The sequence below is a fragment of the Aspergillus terreus genome, genomic scaffold (assembly GCF_000149615.1).
Source record: "Aspergillus terreus NIH2624 scaffold_7 genomic scaffold, whole genome shotgun sequence".
Taxonomy (NCBI): Eukaryota; Fungi; Ascomycota; class Eurotiomycetes; order Eurotiales; family Aspergillaceae; genus Aspergillus; species Aspergillus terreus.
In genome coordinates this window covers 1,814,643-1,835,679 of record NT_165930.1, presented here as the reverse complement: position 1 = coordinate 1,835,679, position 21,037 = coordinate 1,814,643, and the positions used below count along the sequence as shown (strand labels likewise).

General features: G+C 52.6%; 8 protein-coding genes across 8 annotated transcripts; 5 read left to right on the top strand and 3 right to left on the bottom strand.

The window, feature by feature from the left end:
• Positions 1–780: 780 nt before the first annotated feature.
• ATEG_05602 (transcription factor domain-containing protein) lies at positions 781–2,698 on the bottom strand (the record flags this gene model as incomplete). Its single annotated transcript, XM_001214780.1, has 3 exons — positions 781–1,749; positions 1,813–2,064; positions 2,117–2,698. 3 exons carry the CDS (start codon positions 2,696–2,698, stop codon positions 781–783), a joined length of 1,803 nt encoding a protein of 600 aa, XP_001214780.1.
• Positions 2,699–3,832: 1,134 nt separating this feature from the next.
• ATEG_05601 (putative JmjC domain protein) lies at positions 3,833–4,883 on the top strand (the record flags this gene model as incomplete). Its single annotated transcript, XM_001214779.1, has 2 exons — positions 3,833–4,810; positions 4,863–4,883. The coding sequence occupies 2 exons, from the start codon at positions 3,833–3,835 to the stop codon at positions 4,881–4,883; spliced, it is 999 nt and encodes a 332-aa protein (XP_001214779.1).
• Positions 4,884–6,775: 1,892 nt separating this feature from the next.
• ATEG_05600 (uncharacterized protein) lies at positions 6,776–8,958 on the top strand (the record flags this gene model as incomplete). The annotated part of the gene is made up of 5 exons (XM_001214778.1): positions 6,776–6,911; positions 7,256–7,846; position 8,104; positions 8,254–8,262; positions 8,346–8,958. The coding sequence occupies 5 exons, from the start codon at positions 6,776–6,778 to the stop codon at positions 8,956–8,958; spliced, it is 1,350 nt and encodes a 449-aa protein (XP_001214778.1).
• A 188-nt stretch (positions 8,959–9,146) lies between these two features.
• On the bottom strand, positions 9,147–11,669 carry ATEG_05599 (putative general amino acid permease (Agp2); the record flags this gene model as incomplete). Its single annotated transcript, XM_001214777.1, has 6 exons — positions 9,147–9,171; positions 9,232–9,608; positions 9,660–10,395; positions 10,446–10,678; positions 11,159–11,195; positions 11,311–11,669. The coding sequence occupies 6 exons, from the start codon at positions 11,667–11,669 to the stop codon at positions 9,147–9,149; spliced, it is 1,767 nt and encodes a 588-aa protein (XP_001214777.1).
• Positions 11,670–13,514: 1,845 nt separating this feature from the next.
• Positions 13,515–14,032, top strand: ATEG_05598 (putative progesterone binding protein; the record flags this gene model as incomplete). The annotated part of the gene is made up of 3 exons (XM_001214776.1): positions 13,515–13,605; positions 13,701–13,796; positions 13,854–14,032. The coding sequence occupies 3 exons, from the start codon at positions 13,515–13,517 to the stop codon at positions 14,030–14,032; spliced, it is 366 nt and encodes a 121-aa protein (XP_001214776.1).
• Positions 14,033–14,236: 204 nt separating this feature from the next.
• On the bottom strand, positions 14,237–16,342 carry ATEG_05597 (mRNA-binding ribosome biosynthesis protein NOP4; the record flags this gene model as incomplete). The annotated part of the gene is made up of 1 exon (XM_001214775.1): positions 14,237–16,342. The coding sequence occupies one exon, from the start codon at positions 16,340–16,342 to the stop codon at positions 14,237–14,239; it is 2,106 nt and encodes a 701-aa protein (XP_001214775.1).
• Positions 16,343–16,590: 248 nt separating this feature from the next.
• ATEG_05596 (DNA repair protein RAD10) lies at positions 16,591–17,595 on the top strand (the record flags this gene model as incomplete). Its single annotated transcript, XM_001214774.1, has 1 exon — positions 16,591–17,595. The coding sequence occupies one exon, from the start codon at positions 16,591–16,593 to the stop codon at positions 17,593–17,595; it is 1,005 nt and encodes a 334-aa protein (XP_001214774.1).
• Positions 17,596–18,391: 796 nt separating this feature from the next.
• Positions 18,392–20,538, top strand: ATEG_05595 (uncharacterized protein; the record flags this gene model as incomplete). The annotated part of the gene is made up of 4 exons (XM_001214773.1): positions 18,392–19,043; positions 19,164–19,450; positions 19,510–19,622; positions 19,674–20,538. The coding sequence occupies 4 exons, from the start codon at positions 18,392–18,394 to the stop codon at positions 20,536–20,538; spliced, it is 1,917 nt and encodes a 638-aa protein (XP_001214773.1).
• Between the last annotated feature and the right edge of the window lie 499 nt (positions 20,539–21,037).

Here is a 21,037-nt window from a genome sequence, read left to right as displayed (position 1 = left end):
TGGTAGAATCAAGTCAAGGCGGGTGAGACGATAAGAGCGCTGAGTGAAGGGTAGGTCTCGACGAAAGATGGCGACTCCGAGCAGGGTAGGCTAGGCAGTCATGCCACAGTGCGGAAGGAATATTGTGCGATGAGAGCGAGTTGACGCGATGGCGATGGCTTTTCCCCCGCTGACTGTCTTCAAAGCCGCATGAAAGATTGTGACTGAGCGAATCCTATCGTAGGGACAACGAGACAGTGATTCTGTGCGTGAGCCACAATGCAATAAGAGATTGGCGAAGTCAGAAAGCCGACTCTATTCCCCCTCTCTCAGAATGCAGTGATCGATCGACGGAGTCGAGGGGTCTCCGAAATTAGGTTCGTGGGGCGGCGGTGCGGTGGAAAAAAGTGGCTGATACGGTTCAGTGGAAGCGAAGGTGATGAAGTTCGAGATCCCCCAGGTGGCTCCCAATTGGCAAGTTCACGAGATCGACATGACTCTGTACTCTGGATGGGGAGGGGGGAAGTTTGATAGGAGCGAAGGAAATCGCCTGGAGGTTGGTCGGTTCCATGGGGTGTTGTCACGTGACCGTACAGAGGGAGGGGCACATACGGTATGGGAAGGATCCCTTAATCTGCTGATGCTAGAAATGAAAGGGGGGTAGAAGGAAGGATAATGAATCGGATTTAGTCTCCCTGAACGGCAGTGATGGGGAGTGTGGTAAAACTGGCGAAGTGGGAGATATAAACAGGCCTACAACTCCGTATATACAAACAAGAAGGCACCGCCCAGCAGATCACCTCAAAACAAGTCTCGAATGACTCGTGATAGCTCTCCTTCATCCCCCAAAACTCCTGAAAGTCCCTCGCCCGTATTTTGAATTTCGCCGTCGTGGCCAACAAACCCATTCATTCCATCTGGTCCCGTGCCGGACGCCATAAATGAGCTGAATCCGCCCACGGCCTCGAACAGGTTCGTGAGTTCGTGGCTCATCTGCAGTCCATTCAACGGACTGTTGCCCAGCTCACCAACACCGTTCAGGGAACCGTACACCGATATGTTCTCAATTGGGTGACCCGCCAACCCAGCCATGGCCACGGCCGCCGTTGAATGAGGGTCGTTGGAGTCAGATCCGAAGGGACGAACCAGTACACCCAGTCTTTCGCCAATTTTCCGGAGACCTTTGATTGTCTTCCATAGCCGCTTGGAGACATACGACTTGGTGCTGAACCCGTTGATCAGGTCGAGGGCCATGTAGAACTCGTCTCGCACCTGACGGTTGAATTCCGCTGGTGCATGACATACGGCCAGGAAGAGGACTGCCAACGCAGCAACAAGAAAGTAGTTGAACGTGATCTGCTGTGTGCGATAGATATCCGACATCTGGTTGAGCTGGGTCAGAACCCGGACGGTGTCTTTCGCGACATCCACCACAGTCTGCGCGTGACCTTTGTCTTCCGCGATGCTGGCAGCCGAGTGAAGGACCGGGCGGTAGATCAGGATACGAAGCTGGTTCATACGAAGATATAGCAGTACTCGTAGCCGTCGGAGGCCCCGGCTGGCGTTCTCGCCGTGCTTGGGAGACTCGACGGAGTAGAACTTGAGCGAGTCGGGGACCTGCTTATACCATTGGAGGATCTGATAGTCCAGGTAGCCGATCTCGTCTCGGCGGATATCAGTTGTACCTTCGGAGCCTAGTCCAGAGTACCAGATCTTCGAGCTAATGCGATTGTATGATACCATGCATTTCAAATACGGCAGGGACGAGTCCTGACAAAGGGTTAGCCGGTATGAACTGGCACATTTGCATGCAAACACTAAGTGCATTCTTACCGGTTCCGGCAGGTTGGGATCGATGTCCTCATCCTGGATGACAAAGGGCAGCCCTGTTCCGAAGCTCCAGCGTCTGTCCAGACTGTACACTGCCCAGAAAATTTTGATCACTTCAGGCCATTGCTCCTCGTTAGGGAAGGATTTCGCGAGCGCATCCCGTCGGTGAAGGCCCATTTCGAGACACATGCGAGCAGCGAGACCGATAACGCGGTAAGCCATGGCATCATCATCCGTGTGAAAGTGATAGGTAGCCTAGAGAGATCAGTTGCCAATCCCCACGCCCGGAATAAAGACTACTTCCCACCATCCCGAAAAGCTGGATAGTCTTGATATCCAAAGGTTCCCATAGTTTGGCCTCAATCACGGGTTTAACACTGAGGTAGAGACGTTGACCGAGTTCACTCTGTCCGCCTCCTTCGACGATCAGGGTTGTTGCAAGAATCATCTTCAACAAATTTGTACTGTCGTCTTGAAGGCCGTCGGAGCCAGGTAGCCCCCGCTGGGCAAACCCGGTCCGTGTCGCAGCCTCCATGAAGGTATACAGCAGGTTTACCTGCTGGGTTACCTTGTCGATCTCGACGAGCGGGTACATGATTCCGATTTCTTCTTCATAAATACGACAGAGCCGGAGAGCCTCTTCGCGTTTGATCGTCCATATTGGGTCCTTGGTTGGATGAACAAGAGGAGGTACAAAAGATGGGACCTGCGGAGGCGACTCGGCAGGGGTAGCTTGTGCTGAGGTCAGGTCATCGTTGATAACCTCCTCTGCCGGGGCAATGCCCATGTTCTGAAGACTTGACCTTGCGACGTCAAAGTTGAAGGCTGAGCTAATGGGACCATGGAAACGGGGATGTCTGACTCGCGGCTTGGGGACCCGCGCCGGCATGGGGGTGAAGACGGGCTGGGAGCCATCTCGAGAGAAATGCTGATCGAAGCCTGGAGAGTCGATGGAAGATCTCTGAGAGCGAAGATCGCTTAAACTTGTAAACAGGCTATTCACTTGATCCTGGAGCGCAGTAATCTGATCTTTCATAGAGCGGAACTCTCTGGTTGGGATCCGATGTTAGTGATACATTCGCGGAATCGAGACGGAGAGAAGAAATTGAGGGATTAACATACTCGGAGTCCTTGAAATTATTGTTGCAGCAATTAGGGGCATATCGACCTATCAAAGATGGTCAATGGTTATAAGACTGAATTGTAAGACATGGAGAATCATGCGATGCGGTGGGCCGGCAGCAGTCGCTTCACATGGCAGTTGGACTGGGGTACTAACACTCAAGATTCAGGTGGCCACAGCGTTGGCACGGCACTTGGCCGTTACATTTGATCTTGCGTCGTTTGCATTCGTTACTGGCCAAGCGGTCAGCCCACCACCGAGGATCTGATTACCCAAGAAAGCGGAGGGGAGGTCATACCAGGCGATGGAGATGTAGCGATTCCGCTTCGTGCGCGTGTGCGTTCCGTTGGTCTGTTCCGCCTTCCTTTTCGCACTATCCCCGCCGGAGGGACTGGTCTGCTCTGCTGTCGCCGGCGGCGGCGCGGTCCTGTCAACCTGAGGGGACTCTGAAGCCATGCGGACGGTTTTCTGCGGCGATAGAATCTGTCGTGGTAGGAGAAAAGGCGAGCCTCAAGTGCGGAGAGATTCCTTCCCACCAGCTCGAGTGGGCGCGCGGGGGTTTCCGTTTCCCCAGATCCGGAGTGGGTAATGATAATCAGGGAGATTATTAGTAATTGGAGCCACCTCTTTGCTCGCAAGCTCAAGAATTGATTTGCCTCATGGATATGGAATTGACAGATCAGTATTGGCATAGTTCACCATAATAATGTAGATATGGATCGCACAGTACTGACAGAGAACATACTAAACTCCTCGCACGATAGGACATGTTCAGTTCGGGCCTCGGAATTGAGATTCCCCGAAGATGGACGGAGAAGATCTCCAAATCAATAACTCACTCTGTCGCAATCGATCACATCTTTAGCCCTAATAGAGGATCTCAACAAGACAACCGTCGGAATGAAGCTTCAGCAATGCTATCTATATAGCTCCCTCCGGTGGTTACCGCGACGGTCCTCACTATTCGCACATACGTCCTTCTACACCCTCCACCGAGCTCTGTTCACCACAAAACCGACATCCTCCCAGGCATCTTTCCAGCCAACTCCTCTCAACACCCTCGAAGATGCCAGTGTGAACTATTTCCGCGAAACAAGCTTCGTCCCAGAGCAACCGGCCGTCTTCCCCCGCCAGCATTTCCGCCACAATCTGCCCGCCTTCGAGCGCTGGTTCCGACCACCCTCCGCGTCCACTGCCGCTCAACTAAATACGGAGTATCTGGCGCAACACGGCGCCAATGCATTTGTCCCGCTAGAGCTCACACAATCGCAACCCGCCGCGCCAACCACCGACTCCCCAACGCAGCCCGATAATCTCACCTTCCGGCAATTCCACGCGCCGCTGAGCCTATTCCTGGAATGGATGCGCACCGCAGAAACCCAGCCCCAGTCAGCACGCCTCTACCTGGCACAATGCCAATTGACCGACCTGCCCCCGGCCCTCCGTGACGACTTCCCGACCCCCGATATTGTACGCCTGGCTGGGAAGGGCGACGTGTATGATACCAATGTCTGGATCGGGTGTCCACCAACGTATACACCGCTGCATCGGGACCCGAATCCGAACTTGTTCGTGCAGCTTGCGGGACAGAAGGTCGTGCGGCTCCTCCCACCGAGCGATGGCCAGACGTTATTTGCGACGGTAAGGCGACAGCTCGGTCAGAGTGGCGGGCGCGAGGCGGCCGCTTTTCGAGGGGAGGAGATGATGCAGGGGCGGGAGAGAGAGCTTCTGGAGCAGGCCGTTTGGGGAGATGGGCCTGCGGACTCGGGGCCCAGATACCAGGGGTATGAGGCGCGTTTAGAAGCGGGGGATGGGATGTTCATCCCCAAGGGGTGGTGGCACAGTATTAAAGGGGTTGGAGATGGGGTTACAGCTTCAGTAAGTGTCTGCTGTCTGGTCGGATTGACTTCTTTACTGACGGATAATGCAGGTCAATTGGTGGTTCCGATAGCATCTCTAAATATTAGCGATTAGCATCAACAAGGTACGATCATGGGTTGAACGGGGTGAGTAACTATACGTTCTGAATATCTAGGATGACTGAGGATTTGGATTCTTCTGCACATTAGACCCTGAGGTTTCTTGTCTTTTCACCGATTCAGCTCATCTTCCGACTACACCCCATTTCCTTCAGTGATTAGACAAGATTTTCTGGCTCATCACAAAGTAATGGGCAGAAATTAGCTTTATACCTCTTTTCTTTATATTCTCCGGCTCGGTTCCATGGGAGCTATCCGACATCGACTAAAAGCCAATACTTACGAGAACAGGAGTATGGATCAAAGAGGTTAAAGACTACCAATACCATATCGGTCAGTAGATATCTGGGATCCTTTAGGGAAATGCCTAGTTAGATATTGTTGGACTGCGATAACGTGGGGCATCTCTCATACGAGAGGTCAAGCACGTAGGTATATTTTAACATTATTCGCCCTGATCTACACGGCAGTGCACGCGTGTATTTGCTTTTGGGTCTCTGAACTGCCGATCCATGTGGGCCTGGGCTCGACGGTGCAACATCTACCAGCGAATGCTTCAGAGACAGCGAATGCTCCACAGTTGAATGTCGTCTGTTGTGGTCTAGTCGTGTTGCACTCCCTGCTCACAGCGGTGAATATACCTACCAAGGTGTTTTACTCTGTCGCCAGTCTCTGCAAACACTGTTCATCCACCGAAACCACGTTTGGTATATTACTCCTGTTTCTTATAGCTAGAAGAAGAAGCTGACTGTCTATTATCGGTGGGTCGCAATGGACCTCTAACATGGCCGGTTAAGGTCAACAGGTAGGTATCCGATTGAGCGCAAGCCGAGATGGAAGGAGTCTCTATGAGTACGGCCCGAGTTTCGGGTTCTAGAGAAGGATACATGGAGTAAGAGCCTGCGGTAAACTCGGCCCGGCGCTATCTGATCGGCATCCTTACCCATCGGAGTACATTTCAGACGATCAGTGCGCTCTGCCGATGCGCACGATGCAGCGAACAGTCCCACCCATAGGTCACTCGCGGCAGCATGATCGACTCAGAATATAAGACCAGTCGCCAAGATAGTAAGGAGCCTAGGGTTGACAACTCTTCTGCCTACTATGGGCAGCGTGTACGATATCATTGAATGAGAAGAACTAAACCGAATTATCCTAAACATATAGTACAGTGATCCTTCGGTCCATGGTTGGTATGTTAGTAAATAGTAGATTGATATACAGTGTATATCCGTGCACTGCTTATCCACATATTATTTTCGTTACGTGTGTTCTTCAATTAGGTACCTAAGTCACTCCATACATAGCTATGGAAAATCAAGTACGTAGACGTGCATATGCTTGTCTGCCCATGCCAACTCCCGTCCGTATATGGTATCCCGAGTGAAGATACCTCCTACAAAGAGCTAGTCTAACCGTAAAGAGAACCGGAGCCATTGATTATCAACCAGCTCCAGTCGGAGTTCCTATTCAGGCAAGGATATCGCAATCACATTTCTCTCCCTGGGCCTGCAGACGCCTGCATAGCCATTCAGAGCCTAGTTTTTAGCACATCTGCTCTTGGCACTGCACGATATGGACTTCTCCTTTCCAAGTGAACAGGGCTGTATTCGAAGAGTCGTTGATGGTACAGTTCGGCGCATACTCGACACGAACAGACGCCCTAATCCCTTCTACAAAAGGATAAGGCCCCACAGCTCGTAGTGCAGGATCAACAACCTTCGCATAAGATGGAAGGGTCGGCCCGCTCTGGGGTATTTTCAGGTCGTATCAAGATATAGATACCATTAGGATCTACCCCTCTGCATATCGAGGCTCCGCCGATAGTCACATCATCGCACATTAGACGCCAGCTCCATCCAAGATGGAACTTCTGTTGCTTGGCTGCGGCCCGGTGAAGCCCAGCGTCTGGGCAGTTGACGCCCTCCGAAAAAGAGTTCCAATGGCCAGTACACCGTCCTACGAGCAATATATTAGAGGACCGCCTCTGGATCGAGCAAGTATGCAAGTAGACCGACCCAGACGATCGATGTCGAATTTTCCCCCCAGAAAGCGTCTTCTACTCTTCGCAATGACAAGTCCTCCTCCCCTCAAGCAAACATGGCTTGATAGGCTCAAGACTGATGTCGTCCCGAAGCATGCCGACAAACCCCTTCAGGCTTGCTGTCTCTGCTTGGGATTAGTGGACAGTACTCTTTTACTAGGTGAGCTAGTCGCAGATTCCAGGAGCGCGGTCGATAGAAGCTGACAGCCGCAGCCCATTACACCTACGTTACAATGCAGACCGGTATGGATCTCGCTAAATCGCATCTCATTTGCTCGATCTAGCTCATCGCTGCCATAGGGAACATTTTCTTGGTCGGCTTAGGCGTTTCCAACCAAAACACGCACCCTTATGGCTGGGTCCCATGCTTGACTTCAATCGGATGCTTCGTCCTTGGGTGCGCCATGTTTGCTTATCTGAACGCTGCCCTTGGCCCTAAACGCCGAGGAACCTTATTCATCTCATTTTTTATCCAATCCCTCCTTCTCATCATCACAGCACTCCTAGTTCAGAGTGGGGCTATACCGGGTCTTCAGAGCAGCAGCGAACGCAATATAGAGATTATATGGAGCCAGGAAGTACTCATCGTATTATTGAGCATCCAGGCCGGGGGGCAGATTGTTGCTAGTCGTGCGCTCGGCTACAACGACCTCCCAACGCTGGTGGTTACTGTCACATTATGTGACCTGGTGTCAGACCCCAAGCTATTTCGCCTTCGAAACCAGAAACGGGACCGGCGTTTACTCTCTATTATCCTAACTTTTGTGGGGGCTATCGCCGGGGGATGGATTACCAAGGCAACGGGGGATATCTATGCGGTGATATGGCTGGTCGCAGGTATCAAACTTTTGATCAGTGCGACGTGGCTCTTCTGGGGGGATGATGATGACTGTATGTGACTGTTGTCGTATAATCTGTTGTCGTGGATGGTTATATAACAGTACGATACCCTGAGTTTATTGGGCACGATGGTGGTGTATGATGGCTCGCGATACTATGTTCGTCCTGCCATGTTAGGCCTTAAGGGTCCTAGCCATGGCATCATCCGAGTCAGCTGGCTAGCCGTCCGAGGGCCGATTCATTATGAATGGGGACAGCATCCTGGTTGCTCCACTTAGAGAAGAATCCTGAATCTACTTCAACAACAGTGTAAGCAAATAATGATACAGCAACAGCAATCCAACCTTTGATACGAACCACCTTATTAGACCTTGCCTGGGCTAGGTATTGGTAAATTTACATCCAAACTGTTAACTACAAGTTGTACAAAAAAAGGACCGACGATATAAAAATTGTAGGACCAGAAAGTATGTATGCGCACCAGAGTAACGGAGTATACAAACCAACGTCATGCGGACGGGATCGACGATCGTTCTAGAATCCTCCGCAGAGCACCACCCAAAAGCAACCACCGATTTAAACCCTCACAACTCAATTCTCACCTCACCACCACCAACACAGCAATGCACACGCCACTCCACACCTTCTCCCGCGCAACACTCTTCCACCTCATCCTAAATCCATTCCTATCCACACCAACCCGCGCAATCGCCTCACCCGCCGCCGCCAACGCCCTCAAACTCGCACCACACTCCCACACCCTCAGCCGGACCTCCATCGCCTACCCGCAGTGCGCACCAGCAAACCTCTACACCACAATGTCCTCCTCCCACAGCCAAGAACACTCCGCCAAGACCAACGCGCAGGGCGACGCCCAGCCCGACCAGCGCAAAGAACCCTACCTGGCGCTGCCCGACGCCAGCACCGCAGACCCGACGCATAAACTCGACCTCAGCGAAGGCGGGTCGTCGGTGAAACTGGACCATCTGGGCCCGCTGGTCGTGAACCAGGATGGGACGCTGTCGCGCATCGCGAACTGGGAGCATATGACGGAGATTGAGAAGAAGAATACGCTGCGCGTGCTGGGGAAGCGGAATAAGTTGCGGATGGATGCGCTTAAAGAGGCTGGTGTTGGGCAGGAGGGAGAGGATGGGAATAAGTGATTGGATTTCTATCTTGGTGTCGTTGTCTGTTTGAAGCTGGGTATAGGACTGGGTGCCGTGTATATTTCAGTCGGGAGATCTACGCTGTATAATATGTAATCTACGTCGAATGCGACATGGTTAAAGAATTTCATACACTTGGTCTATGTCGTATATTGTATATATAGAATGGCACATCCATAACACCGTCATCCGAAGATCCAATCGGCGAACCTGGAAAAGATGTTGCTGCCAAAGATTAGCTTGACTCAATCGAGACGCTGACAAACTTACCTCGACGGGGTGGGAACATAATTCCGCTGGTACTCCTCAATCTCCTCCACTCCGGTGGTGATATCGATCTCTTCCGGCAACCGGAACTTGGTCTTGTGCCAGAATTTCCACCCGAAATAGAGGACAGGGAAGACGCCAATCATCGTATACGAGAAGAAGAACGTCGGGATATCCCACTCGCCCGGGAGGAAGACAGTGTATCCACCCACAAACGTCATGACGAGGGTACATGTCATCGCGACATAAGCCACATACGGCTGGCCGTAACTGCGGTAGGGCAGCGTGTGCCGGGGGACGCCTTGCGCGATGAGAGCCTTGCGGAACCGCGTGTAGGTGAAGGTGACGACGGTGAAGTTGATCAGCTGGGACGCAGTGACCTGTGAGAGCTGATTAGATCTGCGACTTCGGGGGAAGCATGAACCACCTACCAAATTCACAAACCAGTTCAGAACCACCGAGGAGCTGTTAGACACCTGCAAAAAGGCGAGGAGTGCAATCAGCAAGACCACCGCGACACAGTAGATAGGCACACCGGACTTTGTGCATTTGGTGAAAATCCGGGGCGCTTTGCGGTCCAACGCCAGGCCGTACAGACTGCGGCTGGCGCAGTAGACGTAGCTGTTTCCGGCGCTGAACGCAGCCAAAAGCACCATCGCGTTGACGATATGCGGAAGAACGGGGATGTGGAGTCTGTCCATCGCAACCACGTATGGCGATGCGGCTGCGCCAGGCAGACCCTTCTCGTACGCGGCGGCCAGCGCTTCGTCGTTGTAAGGGACGAGGATCCCGACACACAGGGTACCCAGAACAAAGAATGCCGTGAGTCGGTAGAAGATCCCGTTGTACGTCTTAGGGAGGACGCCTCGAGGGTTGACGGTTTCACCGGCGGCCATGGACACGTAGTCCGGTCCGGCGATGGTAAAACTGGCCTGGATCAAGCATGCAAGGAAGCCTAGCCAACGACCAAGGTCGCCGGTCTTGTAGTACTCGGCGAAGGAGCCAGGGTTGTTCCAGTATCGAAAGCCGAACCGATCACCGAGCGGGTTGCCACCCACCATCACGATGAAGGTGAAGAAGATCAGTCCCACACTCAACAGGACCTTTCCCAAGGCAAGCCAGAACTCCGCTTCGCCGTACCATTGCACGGCGAATACGTTCAGAAGTCTACATTCGCATGTTAGCGGTGAGCCGTGCAGCAGGCGGGCTGGACGAACATATAGAGCACTAGTACAATCACAATGACGGCCACGATTGGAATCTTGTCAGTCCAGTAATTGATGATCAAATTACATGCAGTCACTTCAAAGGGTACCAGAGCAGCTTCGAAGACGAAGAAATTCCACCCTGCTGCGACCCCGAAGGCGTCATCGACATAGCGCGCCGCAAACCGGATAAAGGGCGACGAGATGGGCAAGTATGTGACCATTTCGGCCAGACCTAGTGATTCCTGTTCTTAGTAAAGCTGCAGACCAGAAGATAGGGCATAAACGGGCACAGGGAGTAGACCCCTCAGTCGCAATGGGAGTGAGGAGTATGCTTCTTGGTCCTCCATCGTCGCATGGGTGTGTTGATCGCAAGGGCACATGGTATAGGCGCTGTGGATATCGGGAAGAGGACGCAAGAAAAGTTGCTTTGGGTGGAATTGTTGCTGGCGGCAGCATAGATGGGCTCCGAGGAGTGCGGGGGCAGGGATCCGTACAAACTGTTATACAACAAATGACGCAGCACCTATAGAGAGAGAAACATAAGATTTGATAGTTCTCAAGAAGAGCACAAGGGCTGTGAAGTTGAACGTTGAACGATTGAGTTAGAAGCAGCTGTCCCAGTGCTGGTCATCCAGGAAGTTGTTTTGAAGCTCGCATTCATAGTTGATACCTCGCGAACGTTTGTTTCAAGAGATGGCGGTATATCCCCTTCTCTTTCCTACCAGAATATATCTCTTTTTGCATCTGTAGTCCACAAACCTAGGTACCTACCAAAAATTCCTATTCTTCCAAAGACCAGTCCTGGTTGACAACGGGACAGACAAGGGAACCAAGACAAGCGACAAATACGCAAAACCAAGACAAGGGAACTAACCATATGGAGAATGCGATGAACAAACTCGCGGGTCCTCCTTTGATCAGAGTACTTCCAATCTGGACATACAAGGCCGTGCCGATAGTACCGCCGATACCGATCAATTGGATATGTCTAGGCTTGAGCTTCCGGTGGGTATGATCGTAGACTGGTTTGGTCGAACCGTTGTCGAGAGACCCTTCACTATCGTCGATTACGGCGCCTTTCTCAGGGACGGCTGCGACTGAAGCTCCGGACCGTTGCGACAGCTTGTCGGTCCCGAATTCCGTTCGATTGACGGAGGGGGGAGATACCCCGCCATGGATGGCGGTCGTGATTGAGGTTGCGCCATGTTCGATATCGGGGCCGGAGTAGGCCATGGTTGATAGCGGGATTACAGTCAGGAGGCGGGTTATCTGGTCATATTATTGAAAAGTCGGGAAAGAAGGAGCAACAAGTCGAAGCAAGAAAGAAGAACACAGAATCTGAGGAGAATAAAAATGTTCGGCGCCGTCCGAGAAAAAAAAATTTCCCGGTTTTGGGGGATTTAGACTAGCTGGACTGGGCCCAAGACGGTAGTATCACCGTAGTATCCTCCGGTTCCGTGGGGAGGCGGGGACATGTGCATTAGGGGAAAATTAGGGATAGGCGATCCGCTCAATAGAAAGAATTAGAATCAGATTATGATGCTCTTGTGTTACCTACTCTGTAGGCAATTGACTGGTTTTCATCCAGAAGCGAATCAGAGACAAAAGTTCCTGTGTTGTCAGCCCCCGCCAGTCGGCTACCCGAAGGTTAACCCTCGTGGTTAAGCATCGCGTGAGTCGGATGGATGCTTGGCTATATTTCTCCCTGAAGGATCGCCCAACTGTCCTGATAAGTGTCCTGATAAGCAATGCGGTAGGATGCAAAGAACCACAACACTGCAGGGATAACGATTAAAACTCGCAGTCTGCAGCGAAACACGAGGTGAGAGGGGTAGAGATCTATACTGCAGGGGGCATGGTGTCGCACTACGGTAGAGGAAGTGGAACCCGTTGTTATCGCTAAAGGCTAAGGATTATTGAACCGAGGCTGTAGCTACCACTAACTACTTTGGAACTAGTATCATGCAAAGCGACAGAATGAGTCCAATATAGTCCAACATGTATGAATAGAGGGGATTTTGTAGTAAATTAGAAAATACATAATGTGCCGACTCCTGCAGCTGAATCAATACTGATGGCAAATCTACGCTCAAGATCAGTCTTGTGGCTTACATCAGTCCTCGACTGCTCATAGAAGATATGTACTCCATGTGGTAACTACAAGACCATATATGTTTGCCACAGCCCTTGCCTATGGACAAAAGGTAGCATGCAAGCAGAACAATCTGGAAACCGAACCCAGACAGTTATCGATAAACATTCCAGCCAACGTTCAATGTTCGTCAGGCGAATTAGGCAGATTCTTCGGCCCTTCTGAAGATAGTTTCTCGGAATCCTGCGAAGGAGGTTTCTCGCCTAGATCGCTCGGTGGGAAAAAGGAGGCATTGTCGTCATAATGGAGGTAATGCGATAGATCGTCTTCAAAAGGATGTTCCGCGCCCTCGGATTGAGAACCCGACTGCTGAGGAGATCGCCTTGAGGGGTGTTGTAGATTCTCAGGATGGACGTGATGCATAGACATGTTTGTAGCTCGGGGGGAATGCGCGGTCTGAACTGGTAGTAGAACGAAAACCCTCTCAAGGTCGTCTGTATATCATCGCTATGAGACTCTAAGGGTAGTAGAAGTAGCTGATAAAGCTCGACGCTGCGGTTCGACACGGTTGATGGCGGTGCTTGACGTCAGCCTGGAGAGCGCAGGTGATGCGAATATCCGAGATCTGGTTGGCCAGCACATGGTTGCAGGTAACCTTACCCCAAAGTTGCAATCAAGCGGTCCCTGTAGTGACCTAAGGTAGCAGACCCTAATTAAGCCTCATGGACGATCATCAACTACCTAGCTAGACAATCCTCTACCAGACATAGAGCCTAATCTATATTCCAACTGTACCTAGTCCCATACCGAGGTATGCGAACACCATCAAACTCCCCAATAACGCCAGACCCACGGTTACGTCGGCCTCCGAACTTCCCCGCCTGCCCCGCCGAGTGAGATTCTCCGACCTTTCTTTTCCTTTCCTTCAAGCTGCACTCGACAGCTCACTATCTTCGCCTCAATTCACCTCAAAAAACCATCTCACAATGTCTGAGCGATTCGCCCCGAAGGTACCGGTCCAGCTGGATCCTCCCAAAGATGACCCCATAACCGTGGAGGAATTGTCCAAGTGTGATGGTACGTGTGCTTCTGATCTCCAATTTCTTAATCGAGCGTTTACAAACGTCCAATTATTCAAATTCCCTGACTAACTGTGTGGACTTGAATTGCAGGCACGGATCCAAGCCGCCCGACGCTGGTGGCCATCAAGGGCATTGTCTTCGACGTGTCCAAGAATCCCGCCTACAGCCCCAGCGGCCAGTATCATGGTACGTGATCGATGGGCTACCCCGGTTTGAGTGATTATACTCACGCCCTTTCTCCAGTGTTCGCTGGAAAAGACCCCTCTCGTGCTCTCGCCTGTTCGTCGCTCAAGCCCGAAAACTGCGTCCCCGATTGGTATGACCTGGATGACAAGGAGAAGACCGTGCTTGATGAATGGTTCACCTTCTTCAGTAAGAGATATAATATCGTTGGAAAGGTGAAGGATGCTACGAACTATTAGAGACTGCACAAATCGGGGTTGCAGAAGCCCGTTCGATGAAGTTATTATACCCAGGGAAACTACCTCCTGTTTGTTTCTGAAGCGCCATTCGGATGCTCCCATTTCCGATTGAGATTGGTATCTCGTCTTGAATCGCAGGATAATTCTGAATGAATTATTTGCACACAATTAGCGTCTATAAAACTTTTCTTTGTACATGCCAAATCACGCCTTTCCTTTCCGAGTTCTCCGTTGCATCCGCTTCTTCGCAATGATCCGATTGCGTTTAGCGATCTTGTTCTGTTCCTCCGTATCGCCCGAATCCTTGTCTTTCCCTCCAGTACTGTCCGACCGCTTCCTTTTCTGGCCCTTGGGAGACGGTTTGCCCTTCGACTGGTCGCCGCCCGGCGCTTTCTCTCCCTTCTGTTGATCCTTCTTGAAAGCGCGCACCTTGGCCTGTTGCTCCGCTCGACGTTTGACAACCTGGGCATTCTCAATAGCAAACTCTGCAATGAGCCGTTTCTTCTTGTCCTTCACGTCTTCGGAGCCGGTCTTTGGCGCTTCCACCGCGTGGCCGTTCAGCCACCGGAGACCCATCAGCGCATGACGGTGAGTGAAATACTCAATGAATCCATATCCTCGGCTTCTTCCGGCGCCACTGTCCTCGGCGACCTTGCTACCATCACGACCTTCGAACACGATCTTAGCCTGTCTCACAACACCCAATCCCTTCTTCTTTCTCAGGCGCTCGGCCTCTTTCATCTCGTCAGAGGCTCGTTGCAATTCGTCCTTGGAAAGAGGTTCGCGGATACCGGCTGAGACATCCTTGGCAAACCCAACAACAGCCTGTCGCGCGAGCTGCTTCAGGTCCTTCGAGGTGACGTGTCGTGGGATATTCCGGATCGAAAGTCGGGTCAAACTCAAGTGAAGGGCGGGGTTCTTCTTGATGAAATTCTGTCGCTGCTTGTAACTGTCTTCTCTCATTTTGACCTCGGAGGGTGACAGCTTCTGGTACAGTGGAGAGTTGCGCGGGATCGTTCCTTCGGAGAGGAGGAACAGGCGACGCTTGTCAGTATCGCGGACTAATCGGCGTGATACTCCCTCCTCTTCGAGCTGGGCGGCGCGCGACTTGCTCACTGCACGAGAGACTTGGAGTACACGGCCCTCGAGGGTATACCGTCCGGTGGGATCGGCATTTTCATTTTGCAGAACAGAATGTTTCATGGCAGTGGAGGCCTTCTTGGACTTTTCCTTTTCGGCGACAACTGGATCTTGCTGCTTGGGGGAGTCGCGCACACACGCCGCTGCATCCTCGGCCTTCCAGAAACAGACAAATCCAGTGCCACGAGGGCGTTCTGTTTCGTGGTCAACCACAATGCGGGCATATCGAAGGTTTCCGAATTGGGTGAAATGCTCATACAGCATTTCGTCGTCACACGTAAATGGCAGATTCCGGATGAAAACCGTGGCAGCGGTTCTTTCGTCCTCTTTTTCTTCCTCTGGTTCTTCAAGATCGTCTTCATCCTCGTCCAGCTCTTCGTCGCTGTCAATGTCCTCCTCGTCTTCCTCAGCAGACATAGACTCATCATCGTCTTCATCTTCATCCTTGTCGGCTTCGGCTATGGCAACATCGCTAGATTCCTCCGCATCTTCTTCTTTCGGCTCTTCAGCGCCCTTCTGCAAATCCTCCCAAACCTTCTTCTCAACGGCCCAATCGACGGCCAAGGTTCTTCCATCGACCTCTTTCCCGTTGACTGCGGCTAGCGCTTTTTCGGCGTTCTTCTTTCCTCGCAAAATCACGAATCCAAAACCAGCCAATTGACCACCCTTCTTAGGAAGTGTAGCCTGCTTGACTTTGCCAAAGCTTCTAAAAAGAACCGCAAGGTCGTCCGGTTCTTTAATGCTCCAAGGCAAGTTGCGGACGATCAACTTCGGTGGCTGGGCTGCCGCCCGTTGCTGTTCCCGTTGTTTCTTCCGTTCAAGGGCTTCGGAAGAAGGTACACTCTTGCCCAGGCTTTCGTCGATCGTACGATGACGGGGCTGGGCGTAGTCAACCTTGATCTTCTTTCCCTCAAACACGGAGCCATTGTATTCCTCCAAGGCGGCTTTGGCGTCGTCGACATCAGCAAAGGTCACGAAACCATATCCCTTCGATTTCTTGGTTTCCGGGTCAAGGACAGCAAGGGCGTGCTTGATCACGTAGGACTGCGAGAAATATTCCGTCAAGCTCTCCGTCGTGGTGGAAGCGGGTAGCGATCGGACGAACAGAGTTCTCCTGGGTTGCGTGGAGACTTGCGATTCCTGGGCATCTTCCTTCTTCATAGTATCCATGGGGACTTCTGCTTCTGCGGAGCCTTCCATCTTTCCGTCGGGACGGTCTTTATTGAGGTCGTCGGATCCGGCCATGGCTGGAAGACAGAAGTGACTTTTTTTTTGTCCTTGCGACAAAATCAGCGGCAGAAAATATCAACCGGTGGTTTTGCGGGATAAGAGTGGGTCTGGGCGGTGAGGGTCAATGGGCCGACCATCTCCCGCGATTAGATACGAAGCTTCATCTACGCGCAACACCGACAGACACAATGGCGGAGGATTTTGGTGACGATGCCGATTTCAACGATCTTCTCGATGCGGAAAAGAAGACCACGGACTCAGCTCCAGAAAGAACCGCCTCAACGCCCACGACACGACCGCCCTCCAAGGTCCAGCAACCGAAACCCCAGGCGCTTCCGAATCGGACCGCTCCCTCTGCGATCTTAGTCTCGACAAGGCAAAAAGGCAATCCGATCTTGGACTTCATCAAGATTGTACCGTGGGAATACGCAGACATTCCAGCGGATTATGTTGTGGGCACTACGACGTGCGCGTTGTTCCTCTCGCTGAAATACCACCGACTACACCCCGAGTATATCTACTCGCGCATTCGGCAACTAGCAGGAAAATACCTCCTCCGCATTCTCCTGATTATTGTGGATATTCCGAACCACGAGGACAGTCTGAAGGAGCTCTCCAAAACATCCCTGGTGAACAACCTGACGCTGGTGCTCTGCTGGTCCGCCCCCGAAGCTGCGCATTATCTTGAACTATTCAAGTCCTCCGAGAAGTCTCAACCCACCGCCATCCGCACGCAGCAGGCCCAGTCATATAAAGAATCCCTGGTTGAATTCGTCACGACCCCCCGGAGTATCAACAAATCGGACGCGGCCAGTCTCATATCTACATTTGGGAGTTTACAGAACGCTGTCAACGCCCAGCCGGAACAGATCAGCGCTGTACCTGGATGGGGCGAGAAGAAGGTTAGAAAGTGGTGTAATGCAGTGAGGGAAGACTTCCGAGTCGACCCTGGCAAAAGAGCGGCTACAAAGACGGGTGGTGAAGGCGAATCACGAGCTAAAGCGCGTCGTACTCGCCCTGCCGCATCGGAATCCTTGGATGTCCCCGATGACAATGAGGCGATGCTGGCGGCTGAGATGGGAGAGGGCCGTACTGAGTCGGGAAAGAATGCTGATCGTAATCCAACTCAGGAGGAAGAAATGAGCGAGGGCATTATGGCAGCACTGGCGAAACTTCGGGAGAATGGCGGTTGAACTGCCTCGCCCATTATACACGTACAACGGGCATCAAGCCCATGTTTGACAACAAGACACCTCCAACAGAGCCGCCCTTGGATGGATGGGACATGACTGCATCTTCCATGACGAGTCCCCGTGTGATGACCAGGATCCACAGACCACTGTCCTCTTGTACTGCTCCTTTCAACGGATTTGGAAACTGCTCAATGGGGCGATGACTTTGGTCCTTGAGACAGTCGTCTGCTACAAGCTCATTCCAAAGACTTATGCAGTCGAGTCATGGAGTTGCTGATGCCAAATCTTGGCCTTCCATCTATGCAGCCGGGCAAAGATACCATCTCATCGACCATTGGGCCTGTGGCAGTCGACAGCAGCCCAGGCGGATGCTACCACACCGGCATGGTAGGGCTGTACCTCGAATACGAGACCACTAGAAGATTAATAGCTGCAATGAGACTGTTATGTAACTAGTTATGAAGTGCATAAATGAGTCAGCATGTCGCATGTCGTCATACCACGTGAAGGCAAGGTGGGGAAACCCAAAAGGGAAATCGGGCGGCGGGCGAACATTGGGAGATGAGGAATTCACCAACAGTGAACACGATCCATCCTCTCGTGGAATATGCGGCCCCCTGGTCACATCACGGTGTGTTCCTGGTTGCCTCCATCGATTGTCGCCCTTGATCGCCTCAGCAAAGCCAATCCAACTCCACACACCGGTGGGTAGTTCGCTTCCCCACCGGACACGTCCGCCCGCCTGATCTGTGCTTTCTCTTCCACCGTCGCCCGGTCACCGCCAGATCATGACACCATGGGGGAAGAGGGGAACGACAGCGCCGGGCCCAGGACTAAGCCCGACGACAGTAGTCATGGCGTGAGCCGGCCCAGTTCGTCGGGTGCCTCGCAGGCGCGACGGCTGGGCCGGAGTAATAATAATAGTCACTCCGGTCCGTCTAGGTCCTCCTCGCGATCGGGCCAGCAACCGGCCCAGGCGAAAAACTTTGAGTTTGTCCTGGTCACCGATAATGAGTCGCGCCGGCAGGTTCGTCGGCATGCCATGCGCCAGTATATGCACCAGCGGCGGTTAGACAGCATTGCTCGACTCGGGCCCTCCCGTGCGCCTGTCGGTGGCTGGACGACTCGTTCCACGTCCATTTCTCAGGGCGCCGGTCAGTCTTCCAAAGAGGAAGATGTGCCGGACGAGTCTCGGGAGGATGATAAAGGCGTTGTCTCGGTCAAGCGTGAGGATGGGGACACGCAAATCGCTGCAAAGGAGAATGTGCGTCCTCACCTGGTCATTTCTAAACCACAGCCTATCAAAAGTGAAGAAGTACAATCGCCGCCTATTTCGGAGACCAAATCTCCAGCCGCCCAGGTTTATCGGGGGGATGGAGGCTCGAAAGATCCTTTCAGCTCTTATCCCATTACCATCAGCAATGCGGATCATCAGTTGATCCAACATTGTAAGTGCCTGACCCTGGATGCTTCAATCGTCTCAGGTGGAGGGAAGCGTAGGCCTCGTTGACGACTGGGCTTCCACTCGCATGCCTTGGACTGTCTGAGTAGGAGCTTACAATTGCAAGTTGTGGTGACGTATCCGTCCATGATGTACAAGTTTGGTGATTCCATCGCAAACAACCCAATGGTCGAAATCTTTCGTCGTTTCGCGCTGCACGATGAGGTGCCCTTCCAGGCCATGCTTGCGATCGCCTCGAAGCACCGTGCCGGTGTCGAGGGGAAAAAGGAATCGGTGCAGAGTCTCACGCACAAGATGCGTGCGCTGCGACTGATGAATGAGCGCATCCAAAGCGACTCGAAAGGCCAGCTGGATGGGACGATCTACGCTGTGGCGACGATGGCTGTTATCGAGGTATTTGGTTCCCCCAGTACTATCATACCGTTGCTAATGCCATGGAGAAATGGTCGAAGGACGCTTCGATCGAGCGCATGCATTTCAGAGGCCTGGCCTCCATGATACGGAACCGTGGGGGCATGCAAGGCATGCGTCAATCGAGCCCTTTCTTAGAAAAGGTTCTGTACTGGTATGGCCGGGCCGTCCACCGCCAGAAATAACCCCCGCTGACACTCTGCAGGGTGGACTTTAGCTGTGCCCCAAAGGCCATCGTCAGTACATCGCTACCATGGACCGGCAGCGTCCCCGACAGCTGTCCGTCTGGGTTCGACTTTCTTGTCCCAGACGCCCATCTCGCCATCCCGCATGGCCCCAACACGGCGGAAGGTAACGACAGCCTGTGCGAGCAGTACCGGGCATGCGAGGACTTTCTGCGCTTCTTCCGCCACCTCTACGCATTGGAGAGCGTGGTGTTGCAGTCCCCGCCGAACATATCATCCCCAACAACCAACCAGCGCGTCAAGCACTTCGTCCCGCAGACGCACCTCTATTCCATCCTCACCACCCTCCCCGACTACGACCACGGCATCCGCGACATCCGCTTCATCGACGAATACACAGGCATGGCCTGTCTCTTCTTCCTCGCCATCGTCCTCTACGAGTGCTACGAAACTTCCACCAACTTCGACCACTACCTCGAATGGCTCAACAGCGAAGTCACCAAACTGAATCCCCACACCAACCCGAGCATCACCTCCGTCCTATGGCTCTTCCTCAACAACGGCGGTCACCCCGAAGGCCACGCCGGCGATAACGGCGACCGCTGCTGGGTCGTCTCGCGCATGGTGCGCATCGCCAAGCGGCTGGAGTGGAAGCGGCACGGGGCGATCTGGGACCGGCTGCGGCAGGTGCTGATCGACCTGCTTCTCACGCAGCAGGAATGCGCCCTCGGGTCCGACTACGTCGACGACGACGCTCTGGCCGCCCGACTGCGTCGGCGTGCCGTAGCGGCAGAGTACTTCTGGGACGAGGACGAGATGCGCCAGGAGATTCTCGGCGTGGCGATCCCGCCCTCTCCGGCTGTGAATGTCCCCATCTTGACATAATCCCACTATAGGCACGACATGACCGTCTACGATCCGCGATGTGTAACGTGCGACGAGCGATGACTGTATTTTCTATCTACTTGACTTTGGCGGGCCAGTTCCCATGCGTTACGTCCATAATATGAACACATAATGCCATCGAAGAAAAACGTATCTGTATCTGCTCTGGTAGTGATATCCATAGACGATGCAACAGATACTCCGTATGAAACGACAGGACGGATCCAATCTAATCACATTGCTCTATTATACACATATATCACGTCATCTCAATTGGTGGGTATTGATTGCGTCTAAGGATTAAACGAAGCGAAAACGAAAGCAAATCAAGCCGCATATATCCATGACAACCTCCAAATATCATCCATGGCATCACTCAATCGTATAGATATGGCGGGCGGGAAACGAAATCAACAAAGCAGAGACGCTGCTATCACTTTCCATAGGGTACGTACGTATTCCACCAGTTCCCGTGGTATGGTATCAAGATCAAAAGAAA